At 37.0% G+C, this 14,863-nt stretch overlaps 1 protein-coding gene across 7 annotated transcripts in view; it reads left to right on the top strand.

The window, feature by feature from the left end:
- CEP112 (centrosomal protein 112) overlaps nucleotides 1–14,863 on the top strand; it is a 461,470-nt gene that overhangs the window by 245,543 nt on the left and 201,064 nt on the right. For all 7 annotated transcript variants that reach the window (XR_009400487.1, XM_059380609.1, XM_059380606.1 and 4 more), the window contains one exon: nucleotides 9,295–9,525. Coding sequence is in view for 6 of the 7 variants with exons in the window: in XM_059380609.1 (XP_059236592.1) it covers nucleotides 9,295–9,525 (231 nt within the window). In the remaining variant the exon portion in view is untranslated. The remainder of the gene's footprint in view (nucleotides 1–9,294; nucleotides 9,526–14,863) is intronic.

Here is a 14,863-nt window from a genome sequence, read left to right as displayed (position 1 = left end):
CATATGAATAGCTTCTTGACTTTGGACCATTTTAAACGGATTCATCATTGCCCCACTAAAGGGCAATACCAGCTCCGTCCAATGTGACCTTGTTTCTAGGTTCACTGTTATGTTCCATGAATCAGGATGTTTCTATTCTTTATGATTATACTGCACTGTATTCATTTCAGTGACGTTATTTTAGGCCTGACATGTGGTACAGAATGTCACACCAGTTGTTCTTTAGGCGTATCATGGTACTGGGCTCATCCTGTGCATTTCAGATTCAGCTTGTCAAGTTTTTTGGAAGCTTTTGTTGAAATTTTAATTGGACTTGCATTGATGCTATAGATCAATCTAAGAGAACTGATGGAGAGACTTTCCATCACCCTGATCTATCTCTGACTTATTTAGATCTTCTTTAATGTCTTTCAAAAAGGCTTATGATTTTTCCTTGAAAGTTTTGCACATCTTTTGGTAGACTTGTTTCTGAGAACCTTATATTTGTTATAGTTATACATGGTGTCCATAATTTTTTTGCTGGTGTATAAACACTGCAAACAATTTTTAAACTTGGATCTTTAGTTCAAACACCTTTCTAAACTCTCTTACTATTTCTAATAATTTTTACATTCATTTTGCATTTTCTCTGTAGACAATCATGACTCAAGACAGTTTGTTTTCATTTTTTTTTTGTTAAATACTTACAAATACAAGTAGGCATATTTTTTCTTCTTTCTGATTTTATTTTATTTTATTATTTTTTTTAAAGATTTTATTTATTTATTTGACAGAGAGAGATTACAAGCAGGGAGAGAGAGGGGAGGAAGCAGGCTCCCTGCTGAGCAGAGAGCCCGATGCGGGCCTCGATCCCAGGACCCTGAGATCATGACCTGAGCCGAAGGCAGCGGCTTAACCCACTGAGCCACCCAGGCGCCCTTCTTTCTGATTTTAAAGGCAGTAGTTTCACAATAAATAATGAATAAAATTTGCTGAACTTTTGGTAAATACCTTTTATCTCATTAACAGTGGTCTCCTGGATTCCTATATGGCCAAGAGTTTCTGTCATGAACTTTTCTTGAATGTTTTTCTATTTATTGTGATAACCATAAGGCCTTTTTTCCTTTAACACATTAATAGAATAAATCATATCATAAGCTTTTTTTTTTTTTTACCATCACACTAACATTATGTCCCATACATTTTTAAATGATGTATTATTGCTGGCTTCAATTTGCTAATGATTGTTGAGAGCAAACTGAAATTTTCCTTTTTAGACATGTGTTTTAATTGATATTATGCTAGCCTCACAAATTGAGTTGCTAAGTAACATTTTTTCTATTCCCTGAAAGAACTAATGTAAGAGTGAATTATTTGTTTCTTAATAATTTGGTGGAACTGGCCAGTAGAGCCATCTGGGGTTGATATTTCATTTCTGGGAAGATTTTTGACTACTATTTTAATTTTTCTAATAGTTACAGGACGATTCACATTTTCCAATTTTTAAAGCCAGTTTTGGTAAATTTTTATAGTTTTTGAATTTTTCCTTTCCATTTAAATTTGATATTTATTGGCATTTATAGATTTTGAGAAATGTTAAAATTCCCTTGCATTCTCTACAACACAGCAGATACATATTTTATTTGTATACATTAACAGTCTTGGTTTGCTAATAATTTATTTAGGATTTTATGTCTGTGTTCATGAATGAGTTGGCATATAATTTTTATTTCTCTTCCTATTCTTGACATCCTTTGGTATCAATATTATGACTTCTGAAATAGTTTGAGAGTACGTTTCTCTGTCCTCTGCAAGAGATTATAAAAGACTAGAATGATCTATCTTCTGGGAAATTTTTTTAGAACTCACCTGGAAATTATCTAAGCTTGGTGTTTTCTTTGTAGGAAGATTTTTCACTATTCTTTCAATTTGCTTGTTAGATTGTTTTATTTGCTTTCTTATTTTTGGCAGTCTATATTTTCCTAGGAATTTGTTTCACCTTGGTTCTCCAGTTGTTTACATAATATTTTATGGTGTGATCTTATCTTTTTAATCTGTGATAGATCTGTCGTATTTTTTTAAATTTTAGTATTAATCATTATCTCCTTTTTATAGGTAATAATGCCACAGCTCTATTTTCAGCCTGGATATTGTTTATTTATGCCTTCTTTCTTGTTTCCTTCATCAGTCTTACCAGAAATTGTTTTATCTTGTTAATTTCTTTAATCGGCCTTTTTTCTTAACAATTAAACTTTTAAAAATAAATAGCATGTTGTGGCTACATATTTCCTTCACTTTCGTTTCATCCTTCAGGATTTGATAAAGAATATTTTCATAATCAATCATTTCTGAGAATTTTTATTTAAATGTTAAGAATTTATTTTTATTAAGAAATATGTTAGCATCAATCAATTTAAAAGTCACAAAAATAGATATAGTAAAGTATCTCCCATGCTTCCCTGATTGTTATACTAACTCCCTCATAACCATTTAAAACAGTACAAATGTAAAAAAAAAAAAAAAAAAAGTCTTGTGTCTTCTTCCGGAGATCAATTCTAAGTTTTTAAAGTTAATTTCATTTTGAACCATAGGTTGGTTGGTTGGTTATTTAAGAGAGAAAGTGTGGTGAAGAGGGACAGAGAGAGAGGGAGAGAGAGAATCTTAAGCAAGCTCCATGCCCAGCACAGAGAGAGCCCATTGCAGGACTTGATCTCACGGCTCCGAGATCATGATCTGAGTCAAAATCAAGAGTTGGATACTTAACCAACTGAGCCATACCGGCACCCTGAACCATGAATTATTTAAAGTATATGTTTAAAATTTTGAAGTATATGGGGAATTATTTTAGTTTTGCTGTTACTATTTTTGTCATGGTTCCTAATTTAATTGAATTCTTGTTGAAGATTTTTTTTTTTCTGTTTTATACCATCACTGTTTTTGCAATATGTTGACACTTAGGTTTCATGGTTTCCTGAGAGAGAAAGAGAGAGATGAAATCTCTTTCTAGAATGGCAGATTTTTCCATTTTCCCCTGTAGTACCATTAAATTTGTTGTATATATAATTTGAGCCTGTTTGATCACATGTATGTAGTTTAGATGTATCTGATGAATGAAATTTTAAAAAATAATTATTTAATGATACTCTATTTTGAGAGTATCTTTGTTTAATATTTTACTGGCCTAATTTTTTCATTTCCTTAGCTTCAGTTTCTTTATGTCTTCAGTATGTCTCATTTAAAAAAGGGTAAATTTTAATTTGTTTTAAAAAATCTGAACTATCACACTCTTTTAAGTAGTTACTTTGGTACATTTACACTTTTGTAATTATTAAAAGACCTTTTTTTCATCTTTCCCACTTTTTTCTATATATCTTTCTTACCCTTATTTTTAAAATAGACTGTATTTTAAAAACACTTTTAGATTTATAGAGAAATCAAGAGGATACTACAAAGAGCTCTCATATCCCTTGCACCCAGTTTACCCTGTTATTAATATCTTATATTAGTATGATACATTGTTTGCAATTATGTACCAATATTGATATATCATCATTAAGTTTATTTTTACCTAATGTCATTTTCTTGTTCCAGGATCTCATCTAGGTTATCACATTACATTTACTTGTCATCTCTTCTTGGTCTCCTCTGCTATGATAGTTTGTCCGATTTTCCTTACTTTTGAAGACCTTGACAGTTTTGAAGAGTACCCATTTGGAATTTGTAAAATGCCTTTCACTGTAATTTGGAATTCTTCTGCAAGGAAGATTTGTTTATTCTCCCTCATCTTATTAATTTAATACATCATTTATTTATATGAGTATGTACTAATGAATATATATTTTGTTCTTTGGAATATATTCCAGTCCTTTTTTTCTCAAATTCTTCCAGCTTTGGCCATTGGGAGGTCTTTCAGTTGGTTCCTATATCAGTTGGTTCCTATATTTGATATTCTCTCAGCAATGAACACTTCCTTAGTGAATGAACACTCGCTAGTACAGAAGATGTTCTGATTCACCTTATGTGTTTCCTTGCTTATGTATTTCCATTCTTAGAATCAGCCATTTGTCCAGGGGCCACTGGTTCCTTTTGTTGGGGAATGGTACTAGAACCCAAAATCTGGGTGCTTAGTGTACCTGTTGCTCCTGGGATGTCATTGACTGAATGTATTCTTTGCCTGCTTTTTAAGTTTTTCTCTTTGTCTTTTGTGTTCTGCCATTTCATTATCTAGTATACAGATGTGGAGCTCTTTCCTTCTTTTCTTCATTTTCTGTGTTTATTCTGCTTAATGTTTCTGTGGATTCTTGCTTTTCCCCAGTTCTGGAAAATTCCCAGTCATTTTTGCATATCCTCCCTATTGTCTCTGTCCCCTCCTTCTGGAACTCTAAAGATATATTAGGTATTTTTATTTCAACTTTCATAGCTTTCAACATCTCACTTATAGCCATTATCTTCTAATATTAACATGCTGTATTGAGTAACTTATTAGGATCTCTCTTCTCTTTCATAACTTTTTGCTTCTGCTATGTTTAAACTGCCTTCACACATCTATTCTTTTATTCAAAAACCTTATTTTTGGAAATTATGTTTGTTTTTTTCTCAAATCTGGTAATTTTTGCTTAATGTCTTCTGAAATCGTTTTGTGATTTCATCTTTTGCTGTTTAAAATATTTAATGCATGTTATTTTATCTTATTTTTCTGATAATTCTCATATTTGAAGTACTTGCTAGTGGGAATCCATTTTTGCTAACTCATACCAATGGTGGTTTTTTTCTGGGTTTAGTAATTTTTTTATTATGAGCTCATTTTCTATTTATCCTAATTTATGGAAAACTTAGAGACATTAAACTGAAGAAGCTTTTCTCCAGAGGGAATTTGTTTTAGTTTCAGGCAAGAGTAAATAACACTATGGACCTGGAACCACTTTAGTCCTATTCCGGGCTCTGTGACCTAATTCTGTGGAATCATGTTCAACTCCCATATTCCTTGCCCCTGAAGCTACAATGCTAATAAAGACATTTGTCCTCAAAGATACCTTGTCTTTTGGGCATGCTTACTGCTCATTATCCTATTTTTGGCAAATGTAGTTTACATATGTGATTTTTTGTTTTCTTTTGGTTTTTCTCTTTGGATTTTTCTCTTACTTCCTGTGAGCAAAGAAAGAAAACATTGTATTTTTTTTAAACATTGTGTTTTATACAGAACTAGTTGTTTCATCTCATGAGGGCCTCTCCAATATCTAATCTGCCAAACTGCCTGAAGTAACTATCCTAAATCACGAATATTCCTGTCTCTTCTTTGCCTTCAACAAGGACAACTACAACATGCAGTTGTTTAGCCCTCTTAATTCTACTTCTCAGATTGTATTCCCATCCATTCCTGTCTGCTGGCCTTCCCATCTCTGGTGTCTCTAACCCATTATATATATACTACCTCCACATTAGTCTTTCTTAATAGAAATTCAGGGGTATTTCTTTGCATACTATCCCCACATACAACTCTCCAGTATCCAAGTATCTTACTGGTTCTCCAGTGCCTTGCTTTTCAGCCCTTGTAGTTTAATATCTTCAATGTCTGCAAAAATGTCTGTTTTCTGAATTTCCCCTATTCCTTTTTGATGCTCTGTTTTTCTTCCATGCAGCTCATTCTTTCTGCTTGAAATATCCTATATTCATCCCTTTCCCCAAATGGTACTATCTCTTAAGGTACATCTCAGATGCATTCCGTTTTATTCAGTTTTCCAGAATTCTTCCTAGCTCAAAGTAACTGTTCTGTCTTTTGAACTTTTATGGTACTTTGTCTTCCTTTGTGGCTTCATGGCTTGTGTCTGTACAAGTGTGTGTAGCTTATATATTTTATATATTACAATCTGAACTCTTTAGAGAATTTTTTTCTTCTAGAAGTCATTTATGGTGGCTTCCACATCATAGATCCTAACAAATAATGAATTATATATAATTATAAAATAAAGAGTAGCATATTGGAAATATTTCATACTTTGGTAGTAATTACTCATAAACTTTCTGTGAATATACAAAGGTAACCTAATACATCAATAACTTATTAATGTGTCTTTATTCCAAGAGTACCTAAAGAATAATTTTTCCATTTTCAAAATAGTCCAAATGATTCTTTCTTAACCATGAACATGCTATCAACTTTTAGATACATTTTGCTTTCATAAAGTGTATTTTTGAATTTTGTTTGGGGCTACTTTGATGATAATCCTGGCAATCCACAATCATTTACAAGGTGTTTCAACCTCTCACTTCTTTTGCCAGAATTGTCAGACTCAGAGTGGTTTCAGAGTCATTAGCTTTCTAAGGAAATTGGTGTGTATGTTTGGTGTTCTTGTGGTTTTTTGTAAATTGTTTTTTTATTGTAGTAAAATATACATATCATAAAATTTACCATTTTAGCCATTTTTAAGTGCACAGCCTGATGTGGTATTAAATACATAGACATTTTTGTGCACCCATCAGCACATTCATCCCCAGAACTCTATCTTGTAAAACTGAAACTCTGCGCCCATGAACTAGTAATCCCCCATCTTCCCTCCAGCCCCTGGCAACCACCGTGCCATTTTCCGTCTTAATGATTTTGACTACCCAAAGTATCTCATGTAAGTAAAATCAACAGCATTTGTGTTTTGGTGAGTGCCTTATTTCACTTAGCATAATGTCCTCAAGGCTTACCCATGTTGTGACATAAGGCAGATTTTCCCCTTTTTTGGTTGAATAATATTGCTTTGTATATAGAGACTCTATTTTGCTTATCCATTTATCTTGTCAATGGACGTCTGGGTTGCTTCCATGTTTTCTGGTCTGTAGTTCTTAACTTGTAATTGAAATCAGCTTGATTAGAAGTTGTCCTTATAGTGTGTCTCTGCTCTTTTATATCAGTCAAATAGATGAAGCTTTCTAGGTCACTATTTATAATATTAAAGAAAATTGAACACATCTATTCCAGATTGATCTTGGCAGTTCCATCACTTTAGTTATCAGCACATGCTAAGGACTGAAATATTAAATACCCTAGGGAAATCTTTGGCATTAAGTTCTTTCATTTAATGTTTATTTCTTCCATAATTAGTTGATTCATTTTTCAGTATAATTTTTCTATTTGAAAACCATCTTTGGACTACAGCCAATTGCCAGCAATTTAAAATGCCTTCCTTAAGTTATCATCACATTCCTAGTCAACTAATAAAAATATACAAAATTATGAAGTAAAGCAGTGGCAAGGGTGTGGAAAGACAGGTTCACATACCCACTGTTGTTCACATTGGAAATGGATCCAGTGTTTCTGTAGAGCAATTTGGAAAGAAAATTAGAAAGTTTTTCTTATCTTTTAACCAAAAAATTTTGATAATATAACCTAAAAGCAAAATACCAGTGTAATTTATTCATAGATGTTTCATATGTAATAATGACTAACTGAAAATAAGACCAATATCCAAGAATAATGATTAAGTAAATTACAATGAGTTGCAATGATGAAGTATCAAAGAGCCACTAAAGTGACAAATACACTAAAAAATGGGAATGAAGATGTAAAGTTAGGTATAGGAAAAGGTAGAACAGTATCTAAACAGTGATTATATCATTAAAAATATTTGTATGTACAGGGACGCCTGGGTGGCTCAGTTGGTTGGACGACTGCCTTCGGCTCAGGTCATGATCCCAGGGTCCTGGGATTGAGTCCCGCATCGGGCTCCTAGCTCCACGAGGAGTCTGCTTCTCTCTCTGACCTTCTCCTCACCCATGCTCTCTCTCACTGTCTCTCTCTCAAATAAATAAATAAAATCTTAAAAAAATATATTTGTATATACATTGTCAAAGACTGAAATTCAATTTGGGGTGGAGTCAGTGGTTTTGGAAAGCTAACTTTTTTTGGTTAATTTTTTATTTTTTTATAAAGACATTATGACCATGCAACTTTGGGATATAACTTTATTTTAATCATAGTGAAAATTAGAGGTGAAGTATACAATAACAGTAAATTAATAAAATACAATAAATGTCATTCCCTATAAAAAATTCTTACTGCTTTGATACAATATAGTATGTGATAAAAACGAAGGCTTTCTTATCAGACTGAATTTAGATAAAATCTTTGCATGTCTCTTTTTCTTGGAGTACGTGTCTTAGTCTGTTCAGGCTTCTACAACAAAATACCGCAGGCTGGGTGGCTTCTAAATAACAGAAATTCATTTGTCCCAGTTCTGAGGCTGGGAAGTCAGAGATCAAGGCATCAGCACGGTTGTGTTCTGATGAGGACCCTCTTCCTGGCTCAGAAGTAGCACCTTCTCGCTGAGTCCTCACATGGTAGAAGGAGCAAGGAATCTCTTGAGTTTCTTTTGAAAAGGCACCAATTCCATTTTATAAAGGCATTTATTACATGCTAAAGGCCCAAGATGACCTGTGTACTTGAAAGAAGAGGAAAAATTGGACCTATGTGTCTAGAAATCAGGGAACACTGTGGATTGTCAGCCGCCATCAGAAGGTAGAAGGGAGCCATGGGCCAGAGTCCCTCTCGGACCTCCAGAAGGAATCAACCCTGCCAGCACCTTGATCTCAGACTACTCATCTCTAGAACCATGAGAGAGTAGATGTCTGTTGCATTAAGCCACCCAGTTCATGGTACTTGTTATGGGATCCTCAGGAAACTAATATGCCCCATATGTTTGGGAATTAAGAAACCTGCTTCTAAATTGTTTATAAGTCAAAACAGAAAATAATGAAGGAAGTTAAAAAATGTTTTGACCTAAAGGATCATGAAAATCTACACTTGAGAGATTAAACATATGTAAAAGTTGGAGGAGTACATATTCTTAAGTTCATAAATCAGAAAAGAAGAAAGTATAAAAATAAATGAGCTGAATACTAAAAAGAAGAAATCAGGAGGAGGAATATAAAATAAACCCAAAAATGTAGAATGCTTGACATCATGAATTAAGAGCCAGTATCAATGACATAAAACCAAAGATACCATAGCAAGCACTAGATGAATCTTAGGAACATAACATTGAATATTTGAAAAAGCAAGTTGCAGAAGAATACATGTGACGTTCCACTTACATAGATATTTGAGACAAATGAAACTAAACATGTTGTCTATGGGAAAAAGGTGTTAGGTAGAATTTACCTCTAAGCCAGGAGGGAATGGCATGGGATGGGGGAATAAGTGGAGGAGGGCAGGAAGGGGGGAGGGAGGGAGGAAGGAGTGAATTTGTATGTTTGTTAACCTTTGGCAATTCTTCTTTGACAATTTTCCTATTCATATCCTCTGCCCATTTTCCCATCTTTAAAAACAAGGTTATTGCTGACATGGAGGCCCAAGTGCACAAGCTGAGAGAAGAGCTGATTCACGTGAATTCTCAGCGGAAGCAGCAGCTGATAGAGCTCGGTCTTCTTCGCGAAGAGGAGAAGCAGAGGGCTGCAAGGGACCACGAGACTGCTGTCTACAAACTGAAGGCTGAGTCAGAAAAGATGAAGATGGAGCTGAAAAAGACTCATGCTGCGGAGACCGAGGTGACGCTGGAAAAGGTAAGCTCTCCAGCTGGATTTGTGCAGACCACTGAAACCCATGAGGGTGGCCCCACTGCTGCCACCCTTGCATTTAATCTCTACAAAGTGGTGAACATAGAGCTGCTCCTGAAACCTAACAACTCTTCAACGGAGCCATTTAAGTGTCTTGCTCTATGTTTAAGCACCACAAAAATCATCCAGAGAGTTAGGTTTCCTATTTTCCCTTGACGTTCATGGAAAGGATAGTATGGAATATCCCATTCCGTAGTGATTAAACGTACATTGTTATACAGCAATGTAGAATACTGTCCAATATTGCACTGAATAGGGATACTTGAGCTGTAGCTCCAAGTTTTCCTAGGTTAAGACTAGGTTCCATATCTTTTTCCATATCTTTTTTGGTTTCCTAATAGTCATTTCTAGATTTTACAGTCTTTTGTAACATAAATGATGACATAATTCCAGATTACTAATCTGATTACTTAATCTGAAATAAGGAAAGTTTCTTGAAAATTACATATTTTTGAAATATATGTCAATATAAGGTTTACACATTTTGAATCAAATGATTTTACAGGCATAATCTCAAATATTTGTTCTTGCAATGTTCTGGAAAGGTGGGAACATTGTAATTGTGTAATAAATGTGTATTAACAATAACAACTGTACATTTCCTCTTGAGTTCCTTAAGACCAGTCTAATCTTGAGATTAAGAAACTTGGAAAGGGTAATTGAAGAGTCTTTCAATTCTGCTTACCTTTTTTTCAACCTTTTCTTCTTCATCTTTAACTGTTACGCCTTCATGGAGCGCACACCACCTTTCTAGGCACTGCTTTCTTGGTTTTACATGGATTGTGAGTCTAAGGTGCTTCTTTTATAGCATCTTAAGTTATTTGAGACTCAGACTTCAGCAGATGTTGCCCTTGGCTGAACCCAGAAATAAATAGGAACCAGACTCTAAAGAGGCAGAAGTGAGCCTGGCTTGTCGGAGGAATAGCATGGAGGCTGATATGGCCAGAAATAGTGACCAAGGAGGAGGAAGAGGAGGAGAAGGTTGTGATGAGGTCAGGGAAGAAACCTCGGGGGGTGGACCTATGTCCTGTGGGTCTGTGAGGGCCCTTGAGAGGGTTTTGCTCTCTGGCGTAAGACTTCACAGTTTTTGAGCAGAGGACTGGCATGTGTTGATTCACATTAGAGTAGGATCTCTCCGTGCATGCTGAGGACAGACTGAATTGAGGGCAAAGAAGGAAGTAGGGAGACTAGTTAAAAGGCCATTGTGGGCACTTGGACAAGATGACAGAGGCTCAGGCCTGGGCAGCAGCAGCAAAGGGTAGAAACTGATAAAATTCAGGGTAGGCTCTGAAGGTGGAGCTGACAGTGACCGCTGTTGGTTCAGATGTGGGGTGGAAGAGAGAAAGAGGGACACGCTGTTGAACAGTCAAGGGTGAAGCCGAGGTGACTTGCTGGAGCCGGTGGCCCAATGGACTCCGCCTACTGGTGGCCGAAGGAAACTGGTCAGAACAGTAGGTGGGGCCTGTGGGGCCGTGTTCCAGTTGAGATGCCTTTTATACATCTTTATGAGGCTGTTGGGGGTAATTCCGTCAAAGTAATGCAAAAGAAGAATGTTTTGATCTTAAAATATGGAAAGTTTCGGGAATTAGAGAAATTCCAGTAGTTTAGAGAAGTTTTACCCCTCTGACAATAGCACATCAGTGAGATGGATAGGGAGTGAAAGGGATGTTTTTGTATCCTCCCTAGAGATTCTTTTTTTTTTTTTTTTTTTTAAGATTTATTTATTTGAGAGAGAGTTCATGAGCAGGGGGAGAGGCAAAGGCAGAGGGAGACCAGCAGACTCTCCCCTGAGCGAAGAGCCTGATGTGGGGCTCCTTCCCGTGACCCAGAGATCATGGCCCTAGGTGAGATCAAGTGCTGGATGCTTAACTGACTGAGCCACTCAGGCTCTCCTCTCTCTGGTGACTCTTACAAACACCTAGCCTTGGGTCCCTTTGTCTCTGCCAACAGTTCAAGGTATTTCAGAATAAATGTTCTTAAATGACACACATACCAGTGCACAATGATAAGAAAATCGGGCATACCAAAACCAGACTTATAAAACATACAAGCTTGGCCTTAATTGTCTTGCATTATATATTCACATTCCAAATGTTTCTTTTTAGTAGAAGATGAACCTTTTCAAGTATAGGTTTATATGTGTTATAACTAATTATCAGGTTATAGGTAATAAAAAATATTAGAAACCATTAGTAATTTATTTGGCAAACATTTCTGGGAGATCTTCTATAACCCTGAAAGGCATTATCCCAGACACTATGAGGATATATAAGAAAAAGGGAAAAAAGGCACAGTCCTCAAGGAGATCATAAAATTACAGTGACATCAAGACATACACACATACGAAAATAACTGTAATGCAAGGTGGAGTGTGAATTGGGGGAAATTATTTCTGTTAATGAAATCAGGAAAAATTAACTGGACGAGATGTCACTTTTACTAGGATTTTGACCAGTAGACATGCAAGATAACATTCTAAGCCCAAGAAATAACACCAGCAAGAGCAAGCAAAGGCATGGAGGTTAATCAAGGGGAACGGTTAGTAGTTAAGCTAAAAGGTAGCTTGGGATCACAGAGAGTCTCCAAAGCTGTCATAGTATTTTAGCTTTGTTGGGTAAACAGTGAGGAGCTGCTGAAAGTTTTTAGCACTGAATGTCACAATTCAAGTGATTCTTAGAAAAATCTTTCTGTCCATGTTGTTCAGATGCCCTTGCTGTAGGAGTAGTTGGCAGGGACCAGATTAAGGTAAGCAGGAGGTCCCTGAGGGCATGTTCAAGGTGCAGGAACGTAGTGAGAGCATAGCATGACAGAGGGCTAAAGGGGACATGTTTGAGAATCATCTCAGAGATGGCATTGATTAGACTTGTGAAGTATCACCCAACCCTTAATAAACTGGGAAAGTGGGAGACGTCTGGTTTGGGGAGGAAGAAGGTAGGTACCATTATGAACTTTTTGACTTTGAAGTGCCTCCACTTCACCCAGTTGGGCTGTTCACTTGCTGTGGAAGGAACGTTTGTGGGTAATCATAAGAGAAGGCAGGACTCGAGTAGACAGCTGTGGGGATCACCCACAGAGAGGGCCTGTTCAAGAGAGAGACACAGGAGGAAAACAGACAACTGTGAAGAAAGAACTGTGTTGAAGAGTTTGGAGATGAAATAGTCAAAGAAGGGTCTTCAAGGTAAGAGGAATCTGAGAAAAATGAGTTTTCATGGAAACAAAGGAAGAGACTATTTGGAAAGATGGATTTTCAAGAATGTGACAGAAAATCAGGAAGGATGAGGGAGGAGGAAAAGTCCTGGGATTTGAAAGTGAGAAGTCACGGATAATCTTGGACAGAGCCCTGAAAAGGAGAGCGTGAACAGAAACGCTATCGTGGATAAATGAGACCATGGAGCTTTGTGAATACTCTATTGTTTCAGAAAATCTGATATTAAAAGGAAAGTGTCATTCCAAAGGAGTATACTTTAGGCTGAGAATGTCTTGCAATATACAAGAAGGGACCAGTGGAGAGGAAGAGCTTAGTGATGCCGAGACCCACGGACACCTGAGAGCTTGCTGAGACAGAAGGGTCTGGATGAAAGACCAGCACAGGCACACCCTTGCCCCTTGGCCACAGGATCCAGCCACAGGAGACCTCAGCCTGTTCCTGGAGTAGGCCTCATGCTCTCCTTCTTCCAGGTCTTTACACCCACCACCCCTCTGTCTGGGATGTTCTTCCCCTAGATTTCCTGTGGCCATCCTCCTCCTCCTCACTCCATACTGTTCAGTGTTCCTCCCTGACCTCTCTCTGTAGAGTCATGCCCAGCTCTACCACCTTCACTGGTCCCGTTGTCTTCATAGCTCATCTCACCATCTGGAATCATCTTTTCATTTTTCTGATTGTTTATTTTCTATTCATACCCACCCCCCACTCCCCCCATCCCCCCATTAGCATATCTGCTCCATCACGAGGACCTTGTCTGCCTTGCTCACTTCTGTACTGCTAGTGTTGAGAAAACTCGGCACATGGTAGGTACCCTCCTAGTACATACTAAGTAAGTGAATGATGGGAGCCATGACTTTCAAGGAGGAAGGAAGAAAGGAGAGGACTGGCAGATATACAAGGTGGTTCTGCGGCGAGACTTGCAGAGAGCTTCTATCTGATATCATCTGTGTTTCTAGTAGAAAATAGCAGGAGTTTCGGAGTAAGGAGTTCCAGGACCAACAACATAGCCTGGCTTCATGCTGGGCCAATGGCTAGAATGTGGCTGGAAGGAAGCAGGAGTAAGTGCATTTGCCGAGGTAGAACTGGGATTCTGCCGGTCGAGGCGGGAGGATGGCAGCATGAGTCTGGAAGAATGAAATGCTCTTGAATTGAACTGAGGACAGAAGTAGCATAAGAAGAGAGAAAGGGGTTTTATCATGGTAGAACTTTAGCTGCCATGGTTAACGGTGCTGGCAGAGTTCATGAGAACATAGGGACTTGTGGGCAAAAGGAGAGTCTGGGGAAAGGGACAAAAGCATTGACTAAGCTAATGTTTAGTGCCATGAGTTTGGTTTTGGTTGAGTTGGTGGAATTAACCAATCCCAAGGTCCATATGATAAAATACAAGTGGTGGGCTCCTGACATGAAGAGGGATTTCTGTTTCCAGTTGATACGTGTTTTTACTCAACTGGTAAAAGGAGTTGAGCATTTCTAACTGCAGGAAGACCAGGAGTCCCTTGAAAGCAGTCCTTTTGAAATGCTTATTTCTAAAGTGCAGAATCCCATGTGGCACCTCCCACAAAGTAGCCATTCATAAATATTGAGAAAATGAAAGAATGATGGTAAACTGAGAAAATCAGTCTAGCCATGTACATGGTAATATGAATAAATAAGACATTGGTTTTGATTCATCCACGTTTGACTTCAACCCATTCTAAATTCTTTAGATGGGGCAAAATACCTCTCTATAGTCATATCTTCATTTCTTTAGTGTTGTAATTTCCTCCTTGTTACTTAGCAAGTTAAATGTATAGCATCAAAGGTTTTTTCAGACAGAGTTTTATATTTTTGTGCACACATCAGTAGAGTTCTTAACCTGAAAATCTGATTTAACACTTGTGAACTGGTAAGATAATCTCATTGCTGCCTGGTGTGTCATTGTGCATGCTGCTTGAATTCTTCCACTGTATTTTAGAAAAGGCTTAATGTTTTATCATGTTTAAATCAGAAGACTAAAATATTTGCCAGCAGCTCAAAATCCTGTCAGAATTGAGGGGTTTATGAATTAATTTTCTTTCGTTAAGTATAAAATCGAGGTTC

Source organism: Mustela nigripes, chromosome 16, assembly GCF_022355385.1.
Source record: "Mustela nigripes isolate SB6536 chromosome 16, MUSNIG.SB6536, whole genome shotgun sequence".
Taxonomy (NCBI): Eukaryota; Metazoa; Chordata; class Mammalia; order Carnivora; family Mustelidae; genus Mustela; species Mustela nigripes.
The sequence above is the reverse complement of the archived record's forward strand: the minus strand, read 5'-3'. Positions and strand labels throughout refer to the sequence as shown.